General features: G+C 37.6%; 2 protein-coding genes across 6 annotated transcripts; both read left to right on the top strand.

Annotated features, from left to right (window-relative positions):
- Positions 1-1,021: 1,021 nt before the first annotated feature.
- Positions 1,022-10,041, top strand: LOC143877947 (uncharacterized). Of its 5 annotated transcripts, XM_077380279.1 has the most exons (12): positions 1,156-1,401; positions 2,018-2,268; positions 3,724-3,816; positions 3,929-4,030; positions 4,319-4,584; positions 5,343-5,474; positions 5,553-5,675; positions 6,798-6,947; positions 8,193-8,410; positions 8,515-8,527; positions 8,639-8,668; positions 9,627-10,041. In XM_077380279.1, exons 2-12 carry the CDS (start codon positions 2,085-2,087, stop codon positions 9,843-9,845), a joined length of 1,530 nt encoding a protein of 509 aa, XP_077236394.1. In that variant the 5' UTR covers positions 1,156-1,401; positions 2,018-2,084; the 3' UTR covers positions 9,846-10,041. The 5 variants fall into 5 exon arrangements, with proteins under 5 accessions (XP_077236393.1, XP_077236394.1, XP_077236392.1 ...); XM_077380278.1 differs by lacking the exon at positions 1,156-1,401 and adding an exon at positions 1,022-1,147 and having other exon boundaries at positions 8,515-8,668; XM_077380277.1 differs by having other exon boundaries at positions 8,515-8,668.
- Positions 10,042-10,998: 957 nt separating this feature from the next.
- LOC143877946 (translocase of chloroplast 34, chloroplastic-like) lies at positions 10,999-18,614 on the top strand. Its single transcript, XM_077380276.1, has 8 exons — positions 10,999-11,257; positions 12,325-12,442; positions 12,526-12,633; positions 12,800-12,924; positions 13,129-13,393; positions 15,739-15,807; positions 15,922-16,083; positions 18,331-18,614. The coding sequence occupies exons 2-8, from the start codon at positions 12,344-12,346 to the stop codon at positions 18,439-18,441; spliced, it is 939 nt and encodes a 312-aa protein (XP_077236391.1). The 5' UTR covers positions 10,999-11,257; positions 12,325-12,343; the 3' UTR covers positions 18,442-18,614.
- The last annotated feature ends 832 nt before the right edge of the window (positions 18,615-19,446 follow it).

The following is a 19,446-nucleotide window of genomic DNA, read 5'->3' as shown; positions in this document are numbered from 1 at the left end:
CATACTCGAAACGTGGCTTTATTTTGTACAAATTTCCGTCGAAATTTCGTGCTAAATGTTAGGGATTTCAACCAATTTTTTGGATTTTTTTATAGTTATCCCAAAAATTTAACCTAAATTTCAGGGATTTTGATATTAGTCCCTCGGATTTTGAGCGAAATTTCTGTTTCACAGGGCTACAAAAACGAAACGTATATTGAAACAGAAATTTAAAACAATGCCTCTAACAGCCCTTTAAATACCACATGATAAAAATTGAGCGCCTCTTTATCAAAACATTGGAGTGCAGAAATCATTTCCCTAAAGAAAAAAGTGCTACTATTAAAACAAGTGAGTACAGATGGCATGAGTATAGCCGCGGGCCCTTCTTGAATAAGAATTTCAAACATTTTTGCATGAACAATGCAGTGCAAACCGCAAAAAACCAAATGATAAATATCATTCGAGGGTGAATGGGACTTCAAATAGTGGGTCCCATAAATGTTGGTCTACCGTACTCACACGGGCCAATGAGAATGACGCGGTCCTTCAATTTTTGATTGACTGATTACATAATTTTGTGTATAGGTAAGGCCGTAGGGGCAATTCGATGGATTGAGTCGGTTTCATCAACTCGGATTCAGATAATGAAAACTCGGACCTTACTAATGGTTTGATATGAAATGATAAAGATGGATAACTGCAAAGGAAAGCAACTGCAAAGGAAAGCAACATTTTTTCATGAGAAAATGTTGAGTTAAAAACTATTTCAGCTAAAACCTTTCCAAAAAGAACCTGAGTTGTACCTGGAATAACTTTTGTCTAAACTGTAGTTTGATCAGCATTTATATTTTCCTTGTTCTTCGGCCTTTTCTCACCCGCCTCTCGTTGTCCTCTCTACTCCCTCCATCTCTTATTCTCCCTAGACGCGTCTCGTCACTTGATAAACTATTATTACCATTTATGACTCGTTCTTCACGGAAATTACCATTTAATTACATGTATCTTAATTGATACGAAAAGGCGTTTCTTAGTGGCAGTAGTTGTAATTCTGTGGAAGTAAGCGTCTGTTTAACAGAACGACGGCTTCTACTGATCCCAAACCAGGATCTTCTCCACCCTCTCCCGTAAGTGTGATTCCCATTTCGAGACGCGCCTTTTTTAGAAAGTAAGGAAAATAAAAAACACTTTTTTTGAAATTATTTTTATGGGAGGAAAAAACTTAATAAATTCCTTGGAATTCGCTTTCAGATCTTTTCTAAATCGATCTCATGTGATTTAGAGAACTTTTTATTCTTCTTCCGTGAACAATTCGCAATCTCTTTCTTGTGATTTTCTATGAAATTTTCTCGACGCGTTTCAGAGTCTAAGATCGTTTCCTCATCATATTTTTCTGGCGGGATTCCTTTTGTTTCAGTTCAGGTATCGTAAATTTCTTGGAAAGGTTCAGTGTTTGGCCGGCGTTTTTTTTTTTTCCACGTAAATTTCTCTGCCTTTCTCTATATCCCCTGTTTCTTTCTTAGTGCCTTGTATCTGATAAACAGTTCTGGAAGTTAGGGTTTTCTCGAAAATTTTGTTTCTTTTCTGTTTCTTTTATTTTGAAAGGTGAGAATTTATTAGTAAGGGAACCTGAGTTCGTTTCCTTATATTCTTCAAATATACTTGTGATTTTTTTTCCAAGTGTTCATCATCTTTGACCGTTCTGTAATACCTTTTCGATCGGATTTAGTGTTTGTATGATGAGAAATCCGTCTAATTTTCGGAAACATCTGGTACTGTTGGACGGTTTATTCGAAATTTCAGTTTGTCTCTTGGCCAATGACAAAAAATTAGAATCAGTTCGAAAAGTTAGGGCATTTTTTACGTTTCGGTGAATAGTTGTAGGGTTTTTTATTTTCGTTTATCTCTTTTCTTTTTCGTTGCTTTCTTCTAAAAATTAACATCTGACTTCATTCATTGTGATTGGGATTCTGTAATTTCGGTGCAAATTTTTACTCTCTCGGTAGGAAAAATTCTAATCCCTGTTGTCTGTGATCAGATAACAGACAATATTTGAGTATGTAGTGGCGAAAGTCGAAAATCAAGTGTAGATTTGGAGCGGAAAAATGGCGGGTCGTAGAGTAGAGGTGATTGATAGCAAAGGGTGTTCGAGACTGATAGCTGGAATATCTTCTTCTTTGGCAAGCCTACGGTCCTTTGAACCAATGTCACCGGCTTCTTCAGCTTTCAGTGAGTCCATTGTTGGACCATTTTCCGGTCTGGTCATATGTGTTACAGGACTATCCAAAGGTATCCATTAATTGTATCTTTGATCTGTTTTATTTTTTAGGTTTTTAATTTTGTCTGGCTTCTAAGGTAGTTTGGTTTTGGGCGTTTAACTTTTATCCATGGGATTCTAATGCGGTTGGTTTCATGATTTTTACATTTTGGATTAGGTTTATCGTGAATTATATGAATATACATGACAGAGATGGATATTTTTTGTTTATGTAAGACAATCCAATGTAGTAGAGCTTTGAGTGAAAAGATTTCCTTCGGAATGCCATTTTCAGATTTTTTTTAGTTTGTTTCTTGGTTAGGTTGATTGGCAAATCTGTGCCCAGAAAGTGATTAACACAGATTTAAAAAAGTATTATTCTGTCCAACAAGGGATAGATCCTTCTCCGATATTTGGTCGATTAATGACATCCTTGTGAGCAATTGAATTATGTACTTATTTTTACAGAAGATTGGTGGAGCTGATGATAGACTCGGTTCATTCTTATAAGTTTGGCGACCTTTTTCACCAACCGGAATTTTGAAGGACTAATTTTTGGCATATAACCCTTTGTTAGACATTCAGTTCATTTTAGGGAAACCAAAATATCTGAGGCTCCAACAGCCCCTTTCCGTACTTCCTACATGACAGCTCCTATAGTACCAACCAAAGGAATGCTCCTATATGACCAACTAGAAGCATTGCGGACTGTTTTCCACATTCATGAAAACCCCATGGCCTTGGCATCATGCTCTTTATGCTTGTCCTTAAGTCTTCTTACTGTAGAAAACGGTCACATTATGATTATTTTGGGTGATTTGAGGTTTAAAGAATGGGAAGGTAGAAAGGTGATGTGGCGATAAAGAGCAAATTATGGCGATTAGAAGTGTTAAGTTACATGAAATAATTAAACCTGATACTCATTCCTTGTACCATTACTTTTTATGTCAATAATTATGATTTTTTGTTCTTTTTTGAATGGTGGATCTTTTTTGATACGAGAAAGGCGAAGGCTGGTTGAGGGCTACAAACAACAAAAACAAATAGCTCTCATGGGGTGAGATGATCAAATAGCTCTAGGGTACCTCTAGCGGTCTCACACTAAAATTTTCAATTGGAAGGTCCGTCATTGATTGCATTTTATTTCATGCTATATTTTTTAGTGCTTAATAATCACGAGTAGGCAGTTTCCATATAGTTGTTGTCTCTGTGTCCCGGGTATGGGCGTGGCTCTAACTCTTCAAAACGAAGTATCGGATATTGTCTTTTCTTGTCTGATCTATGAATTTAGTTGTGGTTCATTTACACACACACACACACATTCATAGATCATATTCAGACTTCATCAATTATTTTCTTCTTCTTTTGAAATATAATATTCCTTTATTTGAGTTGTTTACTGTTCATCTATCCAGGTTTGTGTTATTTTCCTTGAATTGAGTTGTTGAATGTTCATGTATCCATGTTTTTGTTCTGTAATGTGACAGAAGCAAGACAACAAGTAATGGCTGCTACGGAGAGATTAGGTGGTCAATACAGTCCCAATTTGCACCATCAATGTACTCATCTAGTGGTCCAGATATCCTATCACCAAATTCGCCGAGGGAATTCTTTTCTTAGTAGATATGTAGATTTTGTCCCTCTTTATTTGGATTTGTTATGGGACTCTGTAGATTCTTAACCCTGTTTACAGCTTTGGTGGACGCAAGTTTGAACATGCTCTGAAGCATGGGTTCAAGAATGGTCTCTTCCTTGTTACCTTGGGCTGGTTTGTAGATAGTGTCAGAAGAAATGGTGAGTAATGATAATTTTGTATATTATTTTGACCAATCAGAAAGAGTTGCATGATGGCATTACCACAACTGCTTTAAATTTTTAGACCATGTCTGTAGTGCCTAAATCTCCATTACTTACTTCTGATTTTGAAATACTGGTCAACAGAGATTAGCTGTTTAGTGTATTCAGTTAAGCTACGAAATTGGTTAATCTCTTAATACAGTAATTAGATCAGTGTAACTATAAGATCTTGAGGTTCTGTGCTTTCGTACACTGTCTGAAATTCGTGTTGCATGTTTGTTGCAGTTAGATTGGATGAAACACTTTATAGTGTGAAAAGTGTTGGAGAAAATGGCTTGCCAATGAAGGAGTTGAATCGACTTGTTGGGTTTACAGGCTCTGAATATTCCTGTCTTCCTACTATGATGAATGATGATAGCAAACTATCCAACTTAGCAAGGCAACCACATCAACAGTCATCTGGAAAGGAATCTAGTAGGAGTAGGGAGTCTGTTCTAGCAAATCACTGCATATACATTGATTCAAATATATCAACTGAACTGCAAAAGAAGGTATACTATATTGGAATAGGTGTTGCAATATACCTATGACGCTTTTATCTTTTTGATGGAATTATTTTGTTCCTTTTCTCAAATGACTTCTGATTTTAGCTGATATTATCTGTGTTGACTAGATGTCCTATCTTGCATTTTATGCTATCTTGCATTTTATGCTGAAGACTTATCTTATGGTTGGACTTTGGAGTTTCCTTGTGATGTTTTATGATAATGTTAGCCCTCAAACTGTGTGCTTCTCTTTTAGAAAACTTAGTTTTGTGTTATGACTCAACCTTCTACAAGTATCATTTTAATGATGCACAGTTAACAGTTTAGAAGTAGAGGAAGGGATAAATCCAAGCAATCAATTGAACCCAAATGAACTGATTACTGCTCTTATTACAAGGGTCTAAAACTGGGACTGGCACCATTTTGTGGGACATTTTTTCATACCTGGTTTCAGCAGCAAAATAAAACAAGAGGGAGCTGAGACATGAATACATGCCTGACATTTACAACTTGTACAGTATATAAGAGATAATCTGAGTGTATCTTATGGCAGTTCAAGATAGGAGAGGACATGAATACACATGTGACATTCCATACTACATAGTAGCTGAGACATACACTGATTTAGTTCGAGAATTTATGTCTTTTGGTCTACCTTGATTATGTGTTTACAAATTCTTAGAATGTACTCTTATTTATTGTTTCTGGTAGGTTTATATAGGTACCATCACCAGTTTAAAGCTTTTCGGCATTTGTTTTGGCAGGTTTCTGAAGCAGCAGCTAGAGAAGGTGCAACTTTTTTGGATCACTGGTTTGTAGGTTGCAGTGCAAGCCATGTAGTTTGTGAGGGGGCTTCTATCCAGAGATATATTGGCCATGCTAACTATATTGTTACAGTAAGAATTTATCAGGTCTTTGTATTTTTCTGCTACGTGCTCCATGTGTGAAATTTCATTAGTCTTTAAATGATTCAGCCACTGTGGATGCTGAAAAGTGCAAAGGAGAATTATGTGCAAAGGCTCGTACACTTGTCTGCTGACCTAGCTAGGCAGGTTGGTATGATCCTAGAAAATGTTCACAGCGGTCTTTCAGAACAGGTACCCCTTGATCCTTCAGTTTCACCTGTTTTTCAGTTTATTTTGCAATCTTACATTTCAAATTAATGTTCCTATGTTCATGCTTGAGGGAACAAAACACTTATGAATTCTGATAAATTTCCCATGGTCATGTCCATTTATTACATTTGGTCATTTTCTAACAAAATAAACTTGAAATATTGGGACCGGGAAAGAAACATTTGGGTCATTTGAAATTTATGTTTCTATATGTTGCAAACATTTGGGTCAATTGAGGGGAAGATGAGAGGGCACCACTTAAGAGAAGAAGTGACTCGTGCCAAGTTGATGGGGTAAAAAGAGGTAGGGGCAGACCGAAAACAACTTGGGTAAAAACAATGATGAAAGACTTGATGGTTAGGAACATAACAGAGAACATGACCTTGGATAGGAGAGAATGGAAGAAATTGATCCATGTAGACGAACCCAACTAGTGTCAGGATTAGACTTAGTCAATTTGAGCCGGGTAGAATCTTTCACTTTCTTAATTTCAAAAAAAAAAGAAAAAAAAGAAAAAGAAAAGAATCTTTCACCTTCTTCATGAAAATTTTCCAAAGGATCTATTAGCCGACCTCAACTAGTTTGGGACAAAGGCTTAGTTGAGTTGAGTTTATATGTTGCAAACATGTTTTTTTATTGTAACCATCACATGCTTATTTTAGTTTCATCACCTGGGACATTCTTACTGGTAAAAATCTTTTAATTTTTTTGAGGGGGAGAATAGCAACCATTGGTGATTGAAGCTAAGTGAAAATTGATCTTTCTATTCATGAAAACAAACATCAACAAGCTAGGTCAACTGGGAAATCCTTTAAAGGGAACAATGATAGATGACCGAAAATGGATCATACGCCTCCTGTGCTGACCCTCAGTCTATGAGCAAATTTAGTTCTTGAGAGAGAGGCACTCTGGAAAATAAATATTTGTCTTATGTATCTTTGGTCTAATTTAATTTAATCAATGTATTTATGCTGGGATTGGTGGCTGCTAGGAAAATGAAAGCACTCTCACTTTATTTTTTATCTGATGCTTCAAGATATCACATTTTATTTTCCTACTAATACAGCATTGCTTTTTATCTTTGTTATTTTTAACTTGATTCAGGATGGTAAGGAGCAAGGTGGCTCCCAAGAGGCTCCCAATTCTAGGAAGCCTCTAGTATATAGAAAGCCTAATGAAAGCCTCGAAGAGAGGCAACAAATGATAGGTTTGGCAAAAATACGTGTTAGAAACCGCCGGGCTCGGCGTATGCAAGTAAGTGATATTGATCTCTCGTCTTGTTTCCTCAGAGCTTCTTGTATCAACCATGGTTGTGGCTTCATGTTATACGACAACCTTTTCTTGTAATGCATGTGGCTTCTTCTCTCACATATTTATATGGTCATCAGTAAAATATTAGAATTCAGTGGATCCAAAAAAAAAGTAGCTTTTGCATACCATGTTGTTGTGGACATGGACACCATGCCTGCTTCATGGTTTTATTTCGAAGTACATTTTCTCATTTTCAAATTTTGGATACTTAATGGGGTTATCTATTTAACCATCAACTAGAAGTTCCTAAGTGTTGATAACAGCTTCCCCTTTCCAAGCACGTATTTCACAATTTCTAACATTTTGAAGTTAATTCTTCTATGTTACCCAATATGGTTAAAATTTTCTATTTTATATTTTAAAATGCTCATCATATAATGTGCCCTGGTATGAACTGGAGTAGCTTTAGGATGCATGTATTTCATTGTAATCATGCTAACTATTAGTGGTGGTTCTGCAAAATTAAAATTATCGGGTCTGAATATCTCCAAACTTCCTATTACTAAGTAGTCTGAAAAAAATGAAATTCTGCTCTAAATAGCATCCGGAAATCTAAATCTCTAGTTCTCTTTGGCTTTGGGGATGTAATCATTCACGCTTCCTGTATATTATTGTATGGTGAATTGCAAATTGGAAAACTACCATTGCATTTGAATTCAAGGAATTCTCTAGAAACAGCTATGGACTAGGGTTATGTGCTTTTACTGTAAATCATGTCTGTATCACCACTTAAGTCAAACTCTCCATGGAGAAGAAATAGGTTATGAAAATATCTGTTGTGAGTACCATGCTCCGAAGCTTAATAAAACCATACCTGTTTGAACTATGGAAATCTATTCCCTGTACTTCATATGAAGTACTTGATCGCACTTTCTGGACTGCATGTGTCAATCATTGACTTGCCTGACTTGACTTCCTTTTACCTTGACCGAGTTCTTGTCCAAGTCCGTAATTTGCCCTGCCAAGTCAATCAAAACTCCTTTGAATTTACCTTGTTATGAACACTTCATGAATACTCATCCACACAACGCCTAATTGACTAGGATTTGCTTTATGTGATTGTTCTTCTTTCCTTTCTTGAAACAAATGGGCAGTATATGTTGAACCTCCTTGAAAACTTCTACGATGATATCATGTTAATAAAAAGTTAATGATAATTCTTCTCTTATTTCTGCCTTTTGTATGCAGTTATGTCAAACACCACTTCGTCCAATAACTCCAAGCAGCCTTTTGGATTCAATCTGCTGGTCAATATCCGAGCCAGCATCAGCTGCTTGTATATATACGGACTCTTCTAGCATTGATGACGTTAGTGAACAACATACCTCCATGTTCTTTGATGCACGAGTTGATGGGTGGGATTCTGACGCATCATTCCAGAACTTCTCACGCCCTCTTAGAGAAAGGTATAGTTAAATTGTCAGCATTCATCCATTTTTGTGACTTTCAGTGTAATATTTAGGCGTTTCGATCGTTTGCACTCTGCTGCTGACTCTGGTTTGTGTTGCAGTGACAAAATGGAGGTGATCTTTAAACACCACTTTCTTACCATGTTGTTCCCCATTGATCGATTTGGTGAAATGGGACCCTCTTCAAGAACTTTCTTCAGTGATACTGGTTTTACATGTTTACAGGTGTTGGAGCATATCTATGCATTTTACCAGGTATGCACTGAAGTTCTTTCCCTCTGCTACTGACATTTGATTGTTAAAAGTGATAGCCTTAATCAGATTATTATTGCCTGCTCTTAGGCCCTATTCGTTTAAGATTATGACAATAGACTGTGAGCCCCAAACCTATTATTGGACTCAAAATTACGTTTAAATCTGAGTCCAATAATCGTTATAGTGCTCACAATCGGTTGCTATAATCTTAAACGAACAGGGCCTTAGTATGGTTGCAAATCTGGAATTTAGTAGGAAATTATGAAACAGAAATATCATTAGACCCCATGTCAGTAGAAACCTATACCTTTTTTTTTATGGGTAAAACCTATACATTTAAACACATATAGAGACAAGCTTATACATCTACCTGTTTGTTTATACATGATGCATACATGTACTCCAATAACTGGACCCTATAACTGTACTTGCTTGTCTACACACACACACGCACACAAACACACACACACTCTATTGTATGGATGATGTTCAAAAGTGTGCTGATTGACTTGGAACAAGCCTAAGCCTGTTCAGTTTTGGCAAGCTCAAGGCAGAATCCAAACTTGGGTTTGTACAAATTTGCCAAGTTGACTATGGAGTCTGTCAATTTTCGTAAAATCGGCAAGATTTTCATTGACTTGGCTAGGATAAACTTGGGATAAATAGCCCGATTTACTGGTTGAGTTCTACTCTTGATCTGATATTACGAATAGTTTTAAAAGCCATTGCGGATTACAACACCATAATTTCATGAAAGAAACCAAAAGTGGTCTTCTCTAAAATTGCGCTCTCTCTCTCTCTCTCTCTCTCTCTCTCTCTCTCTCTCTCTCTCTCTCTCACACACACACACACACACACACAAAACATACATTTAGTTGAAAGTATTTTTATGTATGGATGTTTCAGTGAACTGAAGTGGATCCAAATTTCTTTCTTTGCTTCTGCTTCTGCTTCACAGGAAAACATGTCGGCTGATGAAATAGACATTGCAATACACACCGACTCTAGGCATGCTGACCGCCTCCGATCCATCTATGCCAGTAAAGAGTCAATCAAGCGTGGTTCTGTTCCTTTCAAACGGATAGATTTCCTGGGGAGCCGGAGAAGCTTCGAGATGCTAAAGCGCATAAGTGGGGACAGTAACAGTAATGTATATGAACTGTTGGTCAGAGCATGAAATCCCGAAAATGTAGTTTTTTCTTCTCTTTCTCCTTTGTTGTACAGCTGGTCAGTGAGAGGCAAACCTGCCATCATGATAGGTTCAATAAGGCTTGAACATGGACTTTCACATGCTAGTCCTGAGCTCTCAGATCCATTGAACGTGTACAAAGAGACTTGAATGAATAAACGCAATTTTCCGTTGTATAAGTAAATATTATCGATAAATTGAGCTTGTAATGCAGTCCTGGTTCGTCATCCCAATCATCTCCACAGTAAGGGCGAAAGAGGCCTTACTGTGGAGAAAATAAGGAAGAATCTTTCATTTCCACTCAACCCCCTTTTGAATGCTCAAAGCATCACTCATATGGTCTGGCCAGAACAGACCAAAAGCTGCATCAAGGAGCCACCAAGAGACAAACCTCTTTTGCGTACATGAAAGGGAAATAATTACCAGAAAAAGACTAAAATGGAGAGAGGCCTTTTTTTCGTTCGTTGATTTGCATGTTGATGAGTTCAATCAACTGAATGCGAAAAGCTTAGGCCCTGTTCGTTTGAGATTATAACAACGGATGGTGAGCCTCCAAACTGATTATTGGACACAAAATCAATGTAATTTGTGTCCAATAATCGGTTTGGGGGCTTACCATCGGTTGTCATAATCCCAAACGATGCGATCTTAGGTGAACAGTTGGTTAATGCCTATTGTTACATCACTGAGCGTCATCAATAGCTCGTGGCTGGCTTAGATGTCTGCATATCTTGGGTTGTAGTGATTGTGAGAATACCCCTTTATGAGAAACCTTACTGTATGAACAGTAGGTACCACCCACCCTGGTTTCTTGTTTTCCTCCCTGATTGATCTGAACCGTCCAATTGACAGGCCTTCCTTTGGATCTCTCATGCCTCCTAGGATCTTGCTAGTCATACAATTCTATTCTAACGTCTAATAATGTGCGGCAAAAATTGCTATAAAAGGTAAGGCGGGGCCTACCTATCTAGACGATCTAAGCCTCTCATTTGTTAGCCTCCATCGTACGTAGGCTGTGCCCTAAAAATCTTCTCTATATGTGATCATCCTACCACTTCAATTTGCGTAGGTTAGATCATTCCAAGGAGAAGATTTTTAGGGGACCCCCAAATGAATGGTTTAGATCATCCAATCGGGCGGAAGTGTATCAAATAAAATCTTTTTTAATTGGACGGTTTGGATCAATCAAAAGTGGGACCCATCACCCGTACCGAAGCCTTTGTCCTCCCTTATCTATCTCCGGTTCTTGCAAGATAAAAGCAGACGAGGGGAGTCTCGAAACTCACCTACTTCCCACCAAACCCTTCTCTCAAAACCCTCTTCAATACCTTCCCTGATATCCGCCCCGAACGGGGAACGGAACGTCTCTGCGAAACCTCACCTACGAAAACGTTTCTCAGGTAACATCAATAAAAAAACGCATTTACTGTTCAGAAACCCTAAATATCTCCTTCCTCCCTTGTTCAGAAAACGGTAAATGCGTTTTTTTATTTTGTTCGAAAATTAGGGTTTCGACTTATCTCCTTTTGTGAATTCTTTATTTATTCTGTAGGAAGATCATGCTTTCTTACAATGTCTTGTACAGATGAAGATTAGGTTTACAAAGTGAAAGGAAGATAATGCTTCTTTTTTTATTTATTAATTCTTTTGCATTTTTAGTCGCATAATTTTCTGTATTTTTGGTCTTTATCAGTTGGATGATTAGGTCAACATTCATGCCCTTATTTTCGATTGATTATGTTAGCCACTGATCTACTTGTTTACTAGTTTCTTCTTTACTCTAGTTAAATTTCTTTCTTTCTAGTTTGAAACTTCTTAAGATTATGACAACCGATTGTGAGTGCCAAACCTCTTATGGTACTCAAAATTACTTTTAATTTCAAGTCCATTAATCAGTTTGGCCCTCACAATCGGTTGGCATAATCTTAAATGAATAGGGCCTTAGTTTTCTGTAAATTACGATTATGCTCATCATCCGTGCAATCTTCTTTGAGGCACAATTAAACTTGGTGTTCCTCAATCTGAAACTGCTAGCATGTTCCACTAGTACAGGATCCATACTCTATGTCCTGGGTGCCCCACCGTGTATGGGGCACAGCTCAAAAATTACACCAATTGGAACATCCGAACTTTCCGATCATATTATTGCCTTTCAAATTTATGCTATGGTCATTTTTAGTTATTGACCTGCAATTTGCAAGGCAAGCAATTTGATGTTTCAAATTGTCTTATATGTTGTCCCCGTGTATATCCTGTTAGATTGAGGACACAAAGTTTTTTTACCTGTCTCAAGGAAAGTCAAAGTTTAACCATTTTCACTTATGGTTTTAGTTTCTACTTTGGAGCTTTTATTGACTTGCTTTTGTGCAGTTTCAGTTGGGTTACTTTCTGTACCGCGGTTTATCAATCAGTTCGGTTGGTTATGTTACATTCACTAGTATTTATTTATTGCTTTCTTTTAATGTAGGTTCTTAGGCTAGGTCTCTATGGCATCACAGCTAAGCCGTGAATGGGCTGGAATTAAGCAGTTCCCCAGTGCTACGCAGACCAAATTGCTTGAACTATTGGGGAAGCTAAAGCAAGAGGTCTGAATCTCTGGTTTACTAAAATTTGTCATACTTACATCTCATTTCGTCCTAATTTTTGCAAATTCTTGAGCTATTTGTAGAATGTGACCACTTTGACAATCCTTGTAATGGGAAAAGGTGGTGTTGGGAAATCTTCAACTGTAAACTCCATCATAGGGGAGCGAGTGGCTGCTGTCAGTGCTTTCCAGGTTTGTCGTTCTTTTAAGCCATGACAATTTGTTTATGTTATACTCTTTTGTGAACCTGCTTTCGTACATTATCACTGTGGAGTTTGCTTATTAGCCACATGCTGGTATTGGGTCTTTTTTTTTTTTTGGCTTTAGTTTCATTTTAGTTGCTTGTCGTTGCGTGCAGTCGGAGGGACTGAGACCCATAATGTGTTCGCGCACACTGGCAGGATTTACACTGAACATCATCGATACTCCTGGGCTTGTGGAGGGTGGTTATGTCAATGAACATGCCCTTGAGATCATAAAGCGGTTGGTGGTGGAGTGACACAATGCCATTTAATTTCTGAGTGCCTGCCTTAACAAAATAGGCCATTTTGCTTCTACTGTATTTTTCAGCTTAAGATTTAATGTTCTAGAAATATCTCTATGTTCAGCTAATTGATCTTCATGTGTTGTTTTCATCCTTTTGTTCTATTTGATGTTATGCTAATTGGAGTAGTGCTGGTCTGACAGGTTTCTTTTGAACAAGACTATTGATATTCTACTATATGTGGATCGGTTAGATGCATATAGGGTGGATAATTTGGATAGGCAGGTTGTTAAAGCTATTACGGATAGTTTTGGCAAAAGAATATGGCAGAGAGGTTTGGTTGTCCTCACGCATGCTCAGCTTTCACCACCCGATGGATTGAATTATGATGATTTTTTTACCAAAAGATCAGAAGCACTTCTAAAGGTCATTCGTTTGGGAGCACGGATTAAGAAACAAGAATTCCAGGTTTGGTGTTTCTTTTTCTTAAAGATTTTGTTTCCAATCTTTTTTTCACTGAGCATTTTTCTTGAATGGTACTCTCTATCACTCTGAGCATTATGTCATGGTTTCCAAAATTCGTTGAGACTACAGATGTTGAACACTTTTCTATAAAATCTGGAATTTGTTGTAAATTTCTTGTATAAGTCATCATGATACTAGTTCCATTTAAGTTCCAGCCTGTGTTGGAAGCAAGCATATATGAAATGCTTCTAACTTGACATACATGGACCCCGACACTCTGTTTTTCTTACCTCCATCGTTTGTTGAAATCCTGAAACTTTTTTTTTTGTATGATGAATAGTATTGATAATAGCGAAAAAAAGACTGAGACGGTCTACATAGATAATACATTCTATCCTTCTTTTTCTGTTGAGGAGCTGAATAACATTCCAACTTCGCAATCTGGGGGATAAATAACTTTCCATTTTGGTCATTTCGTGTCTCTTTTGGTCGAAATTTATAAAACTGTTTCATGGAAGGTCACTGCTCCTGTGGTGGTCTAAGGATTATGGAATGAGAGAAATGGTAAATTTTTTTAGGATAATGTTCTAGTTCGTAGAAGGTTGCGTTTGACATAAGCTTGTCCATTATCTAAGGACCTTGTCTAGAAAAGGACATAGAGGAGTTACGGTAATTATATATTGCGTTAATAGAAGGAAATTACTTTAGATCTCTCTTAGTTTTTGATAAACCCAAGGCTAGATGGGCTTCCTCCCAAACATCTTAACTTTTGGCGGTAGCCTATGATTTAGCCAACACTTAGAATTTATTTTTTACACACGTGTCCTGCCGTGTCTGACACGACACGCATGTCCACCCGTGTCGACACTCCTTTGGACACTTCTAAATGTACTGCTATAAATGTTAGACCTAATGTGGGTGTCTTGACACATTTTTGTGCCATGTAAACTATGACATTCCGTTTTATTATTGTATATTGTGTTTATTATTAAGTCTTCTTTTATTATGAACTTTTTTTAGCTCTTCTTTAACTAATATTTGTTGTTGTATCATGTATACTTTCTATTTTAGCCGTGTCCGACATTCCGTGTCCGTGTCGACACGCGAAACTCATGTCCATGTCGACAAGTGAAACTCATGTCCATGTCCACAAATCATAGGTGGTAGCTCAAGAGGCAATCCTGGCCTGCCAGTATTGATGGAGTATTTAGGAATGAGTAAGCAAAGGCATCAAAGTGTTCTCTGGTCTCACTGGTGAACTTGATTCCAATGAAGCTGTACTTTGTGCTTTAGCAAGCCTCTTAATTTCGAAGGGAAAGCTCTTCAGTTGTTCGGCAAACGTTATTATGAGGGGCATTTTGTCATAAAGCGGGGCTGTGGAGATTGGCAAATTTCAGGGTTGGAAATCTTAGATTTGAACAGAATTCTATCCCCATCTTAGCTTCACATCCTTAAAAGTGCCAATGAGATTCCAGATTCATTATATCGAGAGAGAAGTTGATAAAACATAATTATATCTATGAATATGCTCCCCATTATTGTGGATTGTGGTTTTCTTTATTTCTTTAATCTTGGGGTTTTCTAACTCATACTGTTTTGTTGGGGCCACCGCATCCCCCACTTTGTCATTCTGATATCTTAATGGTACCCGTGCCAGACACGTGTCGGATTCCAATACTTAGTATTCACTGTGACACCTCTAAATCTCATTAATCTATTTTGTTCTAAATACTCTAACAAATTTACAATTATCCAATGTTTTGAGCTTTATCGACCCTAATATTAATGTTGTATATGTGAAGATAAAACAACTAAAATATTATATTTACTTGAACTACCAAGATTTTCAATATATAACCATATTATCATGTAAGAGAGTTAAAATTAGCTGAAGCCACCAAACCTTTTTTTAGGTTAGCTGATTCTGACACTCGATACCCGTGTCAGATTTTGACACTCGTATCCGTACTCAATGCCACATACTATATTATATTGGGAACATTAGATATAGTTTGATTTTAATAAACTATTATCAGTTGCCCATCTGTAACTTGTTGTGGAAATTTTCATTTTTAGTTTAAATAACATTAACCTGTATGTGCCATTCAAAAAAAAAAAAAACACATTGACCTGTATGTCCTACATCATTCTGTCTCATAAGCAGTTGTTTGAGTAATACATGTCCTCCGCATGATATTGCAACCAGCTAATCTATTGGGACCAATCGTATATTGAATAGTAGTTGAAACATTTTTCCTTGATACTGATTCTTGATGGCTATTTTTTCTTTTTGGAAACTTCCTGGTTTCTTTTGTGAGAAATAAAATCTCTTAACCTTCATGTCTTAGGACTCTGCAATTCCAGTTGTCTTGATTGAGAACAGTGGGAGATGTCATACGAATGAGAGTGGGGAAAAGGTAGTTTGTATTTCATTTTTCTATATTTTCATTGAGGTTTTTTTTTTTTTTAAAGATTTTTTTCCTTGAGATATGCCGTCATATTATTGAGTCTTAGTGTTGTCGGAACCACAGATTCTTCCCAATGGCATTGCATGGATTCCGAACCTGGTGGAAATTATTACAGACGTTGTCTCAAATGGCAGCAAAGCAATTGTGGTTGACCAGAAGTTGATCGAAGGGCCTAACCCAAATGAGAGGGGAAAGTTCTTGATACCTTTTATTATTGCCTTTCAGGTAAGCTACTCAGATCATAGATGCAACTTTTCTGCTATATACTGATACAATACTAAATATGATGAGAAAAAAAAAATCATTTTAGCACCGTAGTCAATTGGGAACCCCTCTTCAATCCTTGATTGAAGGTTCTTCTGAAATAGGTCTTTGCCCCTTCCTATTCGGAATATACTGTGGGACCTATGAATAATCAAGGCAATGGATTTGTGTCATGTTAGGCAGGTCCCGTTACTACAATGAAAACGGTGGAGGCTTTCCTGCTGGGGCGAACCTATCCGCTTTATTTTATAGCCAATGTCATTATATACTGATGACATATTGTCTTTAGGACCGATTTTAAGTAGGCTTCTAAATTCAAGTGGGGCTTTTATATTATTCTTTTAAAAAGTGGGCTTTTATATTGGGGTTTTTACATGATTCCCCTTGTAAAACAATAAAAGTTCACTATAAAGAAAAATACAGTCCCTTATATAAAGAAAAATTCAGGCTACTCATTATTCAACCCATTTCACTGCAGTCTCTTTCATGCCTAAACACTAATGTTTAAAGTATCTATTCCTAAAATGCTCCAGTAGTTGGCATAGAATCCTCTCTCTCTCTCTCTCTCTCTCTCTCTCTCTCTCTCTCTCTCTCTCTCTCTCTCTCTCTCTCTCTCTCGCAATGCATCTAGTTCCGGTCGAAGTCTCACCTCCAGCACTGCTGCTTCTGGTTCCGGCTTGGGAGTCGTGTCGGGCAAAGAATATGCTGCATGCCGATAAGGGATCCAGAACGAATTGTCATTCACCTCGTATTTGACGTTCTTTGTCTACTTGGCATTGTGGAATTTGGAATTGGAGACGGACAGTAGATAGCGCAGGACGAGTATTTCCTTGAGGCTTTCGTTCAGACACAACCTGGTTGAAGGTGCTCGCTTTTGCTACTGTCATTTGTACTCGCTATGCTCTCACTCAGCATCCCTTGCTCAATACATATCCCTATGGCCTCATCCCCCTTTCTTTGAGATGGGATCTACACAGATAAGTAGATAACAAGGTTCCTTCTCTCACCTACTTTCCTACCCCAGGCTATTCTCTGCACACATCCCTTAATGACACTACTGGAGTTGTTAATACTTAATAGTATCTGATTGTCGGATAGTTTACTTATAGTTTTTTTCTCCCCGAATGAGAGACAATTATAGTTTTTTTTTTAATGATAGTTTACTAGTAGTTATACTGGAATCCTAGCGATACCTTCATTTTCGTGGGGCATTTCACAAATAAATTGAGACCAGAGTGTAGGAGAACCCCTTCCTCCACAAGAGGCCTTTGAGAGTTTTTGCACCGGAGTTTCTGGTTTTGATAACATAGCAGATCAGTCATTGTCAGAACCAAAACTCTATCGATTCAACCAGAGTGTAGGAGAACCCTCTTCCTCCACAAGAGGCCTTTGAGAGTTTTTGCACCGGAGTTTCTGGTTTTGATAACATAGCAGATCAGTCATTGTCAGAACCAAAACTCTATCGATTCAACCACATCACATCCAGTTTCCAATGTCCCCGCTGAATTCGGTTACCTCCAATTGCCAAACCCTAACTCTTTGGAATTAACCCACACCCCCTCCAATGTTGTTTAGCAACAGCAACAGCATCCTTTTTCCCAGTTCCACCCCTCCTACCACATCCCAACTTGAGCAAACCACCCACCAAAGGTGAGCTGTAAGCCTTGTGCATAGGTTTAGAGGTCAGGTCGTTCCTTTTTGTGGTGGAGATGGAGTGGTGGTGGGCCATTTGCTTGAGTGAGCATTTACTGGAGTGAGACCGTGTGAGAGAGATGACGTGGACCATAAATAAGTCTACTCGGGTACTTTAGGAACAATTGTTTCACAGGCATGAAAGGGACTGCATTGAAATCAGATTAGTAAAGCATGCAAGAACATATTTATTTTTATAAAAGGGACTGCGATGAATTTTCTATGCTTTAGAAGAGAACCATGTAAAAACCCATTTGATATTACTGAGTATGATACTCTGTTAACGTATGTACTATATCTCAAATACCGAGACCAATTTACTAGCTTATATCTAGTGACATGCATCTTGAAATTCTATTTTGAATGATGAAACATGTTATTGACAACTTGCCAATAAAACCTTTTTGTAACTTTGATTTAGAGTCGTCTCTAACTATATTCATGGTGTCTGAATATGTCAAAAAGGTGGTTCCTTTTTCTTTGTTTTCCTCATCTCTGTTTTTTTTTTTTTTTCAGTATTTCTTCGTTGTGAAAAGGATTCAAGGAGCAATAAGAGATGATCTCTCTAAGGAGACGAAGCCTCTTTGGGAACTTCGTGACATGGGTTTGGCTAAGCGCAAATTCTGATTCCGATCACAGATTTTCTCGTCTACTTTTTGCTGTTTTTAAATCTCAGGAGTGTTTTTATTTTTGCAACTAGTGTCAGCGCTTCTGCAGTCGGCCCATGGATTTGTGGTTGTGAGAATGAATTTTGTATAATCTCATTTCTCATTATCATAATGGTTGTTGATGTTTGCTTACCTAATTGTTGTTGGGGTGGAATGACAGAAACGGGAAGAGAAAATTCTTATTGAATGGTTTCTGACTTCCACCAGTAGGGCTCATTGTTATATAATGTGGGCTACTGCAACAGCATAGTGGGTTCCACATTTGATAGATCCAAACCGTTCATCGGAGAGGCCCCACTTTGGAGTCTCCTATGGCCTAAAAATCAAGCCCATTCAGGCAATGGTACCGTCAAAATAATGTGGGTTTATTTTCATAAAATGTAGACTGTTGCCTGTGCAGTTTTTGGCCATGTCCGTGTTCAAGGATAAAAAAAATACACAAGACTTGGATGTTTTGCTTGATTTTGGACGAGAGAAGATCCAAATTGAGGCTTCTTAGATTTAGTGTTTGGATCAATCAAGGTGGGACCCTCTGTCCTGAAGCAGTTACTGGTTGCATTACGATGAGGTCCCTAGGAAAAAAAATCCTTATGATTTATGTGGGTAAAGGTTTAGTGGTCACATCTGCTTTTTCTTGCTGACATCAGCAAAATCTTGTCTTGAAAATGGTGTTCTCTCTTTCTCTCTCTACTCTCTCTCTCCACTCATCATAATATCTTTCTCTAATTAATGTTTGTCCCCTCTTTTGTCTCCTACCTTTACCCACATAAATTCCAGGTAAAAAAAAAAAACCAGCAACCAAACAGAGCATAAGCCCCTTTTAGGATTGCAAGAAAACTTTTTTATTCCTATCATTTAGAGAGAACTGATATGATTATGGTTAATTTAGAGGGATATTATCATAAATTGAGTAAAATTTTTGAGTAGGGTTCGTTTTTTGGGGAGATGATTTTTTGGCCACCCC

Source organism: Tasmannia lanceolata, unplaced genomic scaffold, assembly GCF_043159265.1.
Source record: "Tasmannia lanceolata isolate RefF3 unplaced genomic scaffold, GAP_Taslan_0.1 ptg000005l, whole genome shotgun sequence".
Lineage (NCBI taxonomy): Eukaryota > Viridiplantae > Streptophyta > Magnoliopsida > Canellales > Winteraceae > Tasmannia > Tasmannia lanceolata.
The sequence above is the reverse complement of the archived record's forward strand: the minus strand, read 5'-3'. Positions and strand labels throughout refer to the sequence as shown.